Here is a 6,000-nt window from a genome sequence, read left to right on the forward strand (position 1 = left end):
TGTGGAAAGCAGTATGGGGATTCCTCAAGAAGTTCAACATGGAATTAAGGTAGGACTCAGGAATTCGACTACACCCAACGGATCTGAAAACATACATACATTCAAGCAAAACCTTGCAATGGATATTCATTGCAGGATTATTCATAATAGCCAAAAAGTGCAACAACACAAATGTCTATCAACTATATATAGACAAAATGTGGTCTATCCACAAAATCCAATATTATTCAGCCATAAAGAGGAATGAAGCACTGACACGAGCTACAACACTGATGAACCCTGAAGCATGACTCCAAGTGAAAGAAGTGGGGACCCATCAGGCCCTGTGTTAAGTGGTCTTGATTCTAGAATGTCCAGAAGAGGCAAATTCATAGAAACAGAATGTGGGTGAGTGGTTGACAGGGACTGAGAGGAGAGAGGAACAGGGGACTGCTTCCTGGGTACAGGGGTTGAAGATGGACCTAAATAGTGGTGTCAGCTGCACATCATTGTGAATCCAGTAAAATATAGCTACATTATATGCTTTAAAATGGCTTAAATGTTTAAATCTATGATATCTGAACTTTTACATCATTAAAAAAACACCCTCAGTTTTTCTCAATTTGAGAGAATAAGCAAATCCTTTATATTTAATAACATCTGTCTGTATTTCTCCCTTTTATTAATTTTTGCTTTTAAATTGCACTGCACTATTTTGCTTTCTCTTTTCTCTGACTCCAAGATCCTTCTGCTGGGACTTTATAAACACCTCACCTGACTACAGGCCTGAGTGTGGCTGTGTGTAGTGTATCACCCAAATGATATTGATGATTGAAATGCTGAATTTCAGATCTGTGGCTGACAAGTTGTCCTATTCCTTTATTTCCCTGGGCCATTTATCATTAGCCTTTTGCTCTTGAATGGCATTTCTGGTTTGTCAGTTTGCCCACAGAAATTTCTTTTCTGATGTTACATCTCCATGTCCAAAAGTTTCTCGTCAATAGTTTAGCCAATTTGACCATCACAGATTAATGAATAGATGTGCGAAACTTCTCCCTTTTAAGTTATATTAAAATGCTTAATTTGAAATAATAGAACATTGATGAGTCTGGCAAAAGGAGAGATAGGATTTATTGTAAGTCAGTAATTTGTATCTTTCATTAATTTACAAGAGACTAATAAGAAACATTAATATGTCTAATAGAAAACACAAAGAACATTAAGAAAACACTAAGTATCCAGTAAGCCGCCCCCCAAAAGAAGACATACATTTTCTCCCAAAAAGAAATGTCTTTTTTTACTATTAAATGTTAACAATAAAACAGAGATTATACAAATGGATCAGAAGGATAGACTATGTGCTCTAAACTTGATTTTTCTGTCCTGCAAATTTTCCTGTCATCTAGGTTATACAATGGAAGATGCTGGAAAAAACTTTAAGCTGGGAAAAAAATCTCATTGAATATATACTTGTCAAGCAGTTGAAAGGAGATTCAGTTAGATCAGAGGATATAACTGAAGAATCATGACAAAGTTACACAGAAAGTTCTGAAAAGCAATCTAGTTGTCAATGAATTTCAAAGATACAATTTCCTGAAATTATGTTAAATAATTTTTATTTAAATTATTTTTTTAAATCTCAAAGAAAATTTCTATATCAAAGAGTCATGTTTACCTTTTATGACAGAACTATTTAAATGTTAATATGGCCAGGTTTGTTCCAAATTGGCAGAAGGGGAAAACAGAGCAAGCCGTTGAATAATTCAAGTTAAAACAAAGAAAATCACTTTCATCTCAAGTATGTGTCTCACTGAGGTGAAAAGCAAAGGCAGTTTTAACCAGAACTACCTAGAGAATTGTGGTGAGAATAATCCTGTCTCACAGAAGCTGAACAAATCTGGTTCATGTAATGTTATTGCAAGGAAATTTGAGAAATATAGAAACTAAAACCAACCTGTTGAAGGTGAACAAGAACGCGATGAAAAGAAATGCTTATATTTTAGGTCAAAATTAAGTGAGACAGAAGAGTGCACAGAATACTTTGCAGGGGGCATTAGGTATTCAGCGATCAAATTTTAAAAACACTCAGCCACAGCATACATCTGAACATTTAGCCAAAAGTCACCTAAGCTGAGAGTTCTATTTCTTCACTTAAGGAGGAGGAATGAAGTTAAACAGGTGAGACAGAAAAGGAAAGCCCTGAGTTAATGGAAATTCCTTGTGAAAGAGTCGTTCAGGTCTTCTTTCCGCTCTCCAGAATTCCCCTTCTCCATTTTTCTCTCAGGCCTTTCCCCAGATTTGTGTAAATTTAATGATCAAATGGAATCCTGAAGGAGACAGTACTCAGCTCCTCTAAACTCTCACTTTTTAGGAAAAGAAGTCTCTATAAGGGAGAACAGATAGGCTAGGAATTACCCCCATAGCTGGAGTCCCGGGGCCTCGGACCCAAGAAAGATTGCTCAGGATGACAGGGAAAGGGGTTGCTCCAGCTTTTAGGAAAAGGCTCCACCGCCTTCATCCAACCACATACACCCAGCACAGTAAATTCTGTTTCGAGTCAAAGCTCTGGCTAGGGAAAGGGAGAGGGACAACTACACCACTGGAGTCCCCAGATGACCCAGCTTCACTGTAGAGAGAACAGGATGGTAGCCAAGGGATTAAGGGTGAGGCTGAAGGAGACAGGGATTGGCACAAGTGCAGCTCAAAGTTTTAGGGCTTAGAACACTCTCTTGGTCTGAGAGGGCTTCAGGTTGATCGTCTCACCCTTGGGACAGAGCCACTCATGGCACTAGGAAAACATGATTTAGGGACTGTCAGCTGGGGGCTGGGGCATAGGTGGTCACCTCTGCCAAACCCTAGTGTATTGTTTCCTTCTTATGGCCTTTTCTCAAGGCTTATAGGTCATAGACCCAAAGAATTTAAAGAGGTCAGTTCCTCATCCTGCCACTTTCCAGAGTTCCTTGAAAAATACGCTATTTGGGAGGAATGGTATTTCTTCTCTTCACTAGTACCTTTGGAAACAGGCATGCCTCCTCCTCCTCTGCCTTTACCTCCTTTCATACACAGTTTACTCTCTAGTTTTGTCCGGATATTGGACTGTCATCTTTACTCACACTCTGGTAGAGGATTTGGGGTCCTTCTTATCCAGGGTCCCAGCCAGGGGGAAAAGCCCCAGGGGGCCTGGAGGCCACAGAGGCAGAGCACAGAAGAGCTGGGCCAGAAAAGAACCAGAAGCCAGGAGAGAACTAGGATCCTGCCGCACAGCAGCAGGAGGAAAGAGCTAACCCAGAGCTTGGGGCAAGTTTATTTGACTTCCCTAAGCCCAGGAAGCTGCCAAGTTCTAAGATCCCATCAGAGACCCAAAAAAGCCCTCCAGGTTCCCACAACGCCTAACCGCAAAGCGCTCTGGGCGAGCACTCTTCTCGCTGCGCAGTCCGGGAGCCTGGCACGCCCCGTCCACCTTCAGGCCTCTGATTCTACGCCCAAGAAGAAAGGCCGGGGTGGGACAGAGCAATCTTGGCCTTTTCCATCTTGACTCAGCTTCTGAGTGAGGCATGTCCTAGAACACTGAGGACGGGGGCTTAGAATGTGTCTGAGGACCAAGCGCTGGGGAGGCTGAGAAGCTCAAGTCAGTCACGGGGAGACCAGAGGCCACTGCCAGAGACCCTGGGCTGGGGGCTTATAGTCTTGGGCTAACGCCAGCGCTGTAGAAACACCCAGTTCTTTTCAAAGGAGACAAGGGGGGAAAACAGCTAATTAGAATCACTCTTTTTGGCATACCTTTCCCTTTACCGCATCTCTTCTCTCATTTACTCCTAACTTCCACCTTTCTTTGATGTCCTTCTCCCCTTCCTCCCGTCTTCCTCTTAGGACGTAGGCAAAAAGTAGAGGCCCAGACAAATGCAGGATAGGAGAGCTGAGTGGCATTTACAGCCCGGGAATGGGGGGAATGGGGCGGGGCGGGGGGCATTCACTGACACGTCACACCTCCCCCACTCCCCCGACCCCAAACTAGGACCCTGCCACTAGTTTCTGCGACAAAGTTGCACTAAGTTTGGTATCTACTCATACCGCTGAATGCGGCCCAGGGACGGTAGCAGAAACCTGCTTCTGACTTGGCCCTTAGGCTTCCGCAAGCTGTTTTGGGCGGGCCCGGGGGTGGGAATCCCGGCAGCTCTGAGCCAGCTACGGGCGGCCCCCGTCCTGCCTGAACCAGACAGTCCCTGCAGTGCCTGCGCGGGAGGAAGGCAGGGACGCGCCGGCTGGGAGGGGACCTCCTCCTCCGTCTCTGTGACGGGGACCTCAGGGTGCGCACACACCGGACAGTGAGGTCCCCCTCTCCAGGGCACTGCCACAGCCCTGTCCTGGCTCTTCGGTCCCCACCAGTCTATCCACACGGCAAACCGGGCGCTTTGGAGATGTGGCCATAGGGGGATTCCAAGTGTGACATACACTGTGGGAACAGAAATTGGAGGCGGGTAAGAAGTTAAGCCGGCGGGGGCACAGGGCCCTGCGCGCGGGCGCAAGAGAGGCGAGGCCTCAGTTCTCCCCTCGCTGGTTTCCAACTCCTCCCCACCCCCGTTCTGGGGCTCTGTCCTTGGGCCAAGCGGATCCGAGTCCCGGGTTATTTTCAGTCACAACCTCCTACATCCCTCCCCCGCCCCATGTCGTGTCTCGGTTCCAAGGGGGAAGGGCAGTCGGACCTGCGGTGCGCGAGTCTCACGCCTGCCGCCGCGCGCCCGCGAGGAAGCCGGCCTGGCCGCGGCTCTGCGCGCCCGCTCCGCGCGCACAGCCCTTCCCCGCGCCATAAACGCGCGCCGAGCGCTCCTCCCGCCCGGGACTCGGGGAGCGCTCCCGCCGGCCCCGCTCCCCGCCCTCTTGACGTCTCAGCTCTAAAACACCGGAGCATCGTCCGAGGCTCTAGTATTAATAAAAAGAGGACAAGGGAAAGGCCCACAGACCGTCGTGATCTGCTTGCGCCTTTGCTATCTGCGCAAGCGAGTCCAGTCCGCAGCCGCTGGGGGGAAAAAAGGCATCGCAGAGCCCAGTTCCACCTGGAATTTAGGGAACGGACTCTGACCCTATTTCCCGGCTAGCCTCATCCTGTACCCACGTCGTTCCCTCCTTTTTACCGGGGCGATTCCGAGATTTTAATTAAGACATCTGTCCCTGCATTGCAGAGGGAGGGTCCCAAATGGCGAGGCTGCCAGGGCACTTGGTTCCCATCCCGCGATCGGTGCCACAGCGGAAGGAAAGGTCGCGATCCAAACGCTCTTACTCCCCTCCCCCAGCGCGGAGGCCCTACTCCAGGCCCGCTCCATCGCGCCCCTCCCCCACCCTGAGCTCCACACGATTTCCTTCTTTATGAAACACACACGCCCAGCCCACCCCGCCTCCCACGTAAAGGCCAGCCCTGTCTCTTTTTGTGCCCACATCCAAACTCAGCTGGAAGTTCAGAGCAGGGCAAAGTCAGAGATGCGCGGAAAGAGAGAATAAGAAGGGAGAAATCAAAGGGGGAGAGGGCGCAGAGAGGAGCTGGAGGTCGCAGGGTCAGGGGCAGACGTGGAGGACAGCCCCAGGGGCGCGGGCGCCGCGGCAGAGCCGCAGCGCCTCCCCCGCGTCTGCCACCCGCGCGCGCCCAGCGGGGTCAAGCGTGGACTCACATGGTCGGACTGCAGAGCCGCTCTCAACTACTGCGAGTGGGTGGTTTCTGGGCTCCCCGAGATCTTCTCCCTGGCTGCCTGCGGTTTGAGGGCAGAAACAAAACAAAACAAATCACGGGACACAATCGAGACCGGCCGTTCGGCGCCGCGGGGACCTCTTGCACTTAGCGCCGGAAAGTGGGCGCGGGGATCGCTGTGGCCGCGTGTAGCCTATAAATAGCAAACTTTTGGACCGAATCTACTAACAAATGAGAGTAGCGGGCGTAAATTTGCGCACGACCCCCCCTTCCGGGGACGACCCGACCACCCCTCCCGCCACTCTCTAGGCAGGATTTGGGAGAGGACAGATTCGGAAAGG

General features: G+C 49.5%; 1 protein-coding gene across 2 annotated transcripts in view; it reads right to left on the reverse strand.

Moving 5' to 3' along the window:
• ESRRG (estrogen related receptor gamma) overlaps window positions 1–5,720 on the reverse strand; it is a 618,606-nt gene extending 612,886 nt beyond the window's left edge. The window contains exon 1 of one of the 2 annotated variants that reach the window (XM_032872917.1): window positions 5,643–5,720. In XM_032872917.1, coding sequence (XP_032728808.1) covers window positions 5,643–5,644 — 2 coding nt within the window. In that variant the 5' untranslated portion in view covers window positions 5,645–5,720. The remainder of the gene's footprint in view (window positions 1–5,642) is intronic. The other variant, XM_032872920.1, reaches the window with a different exon arrangement.
• Between the last annotated feature and the right edge of the window lie 280 nt (window positions 5,721–6,000).

Source organism: Lontra canadensis, unplaced genomic scaffold (genome assembly GCF_010015895.1).
Source record: "Lontra canadensis isolate GAN:19392208 unplaced genomic scaffold, GSC_riverotter_1.0 scaffold46, whole genome shotgun sequence".
NCBI lineage: Eukaryota > Metazoa > Chordata > Mammalia > Carnivora > Mustelidae > Lontra > Lontra canadensis.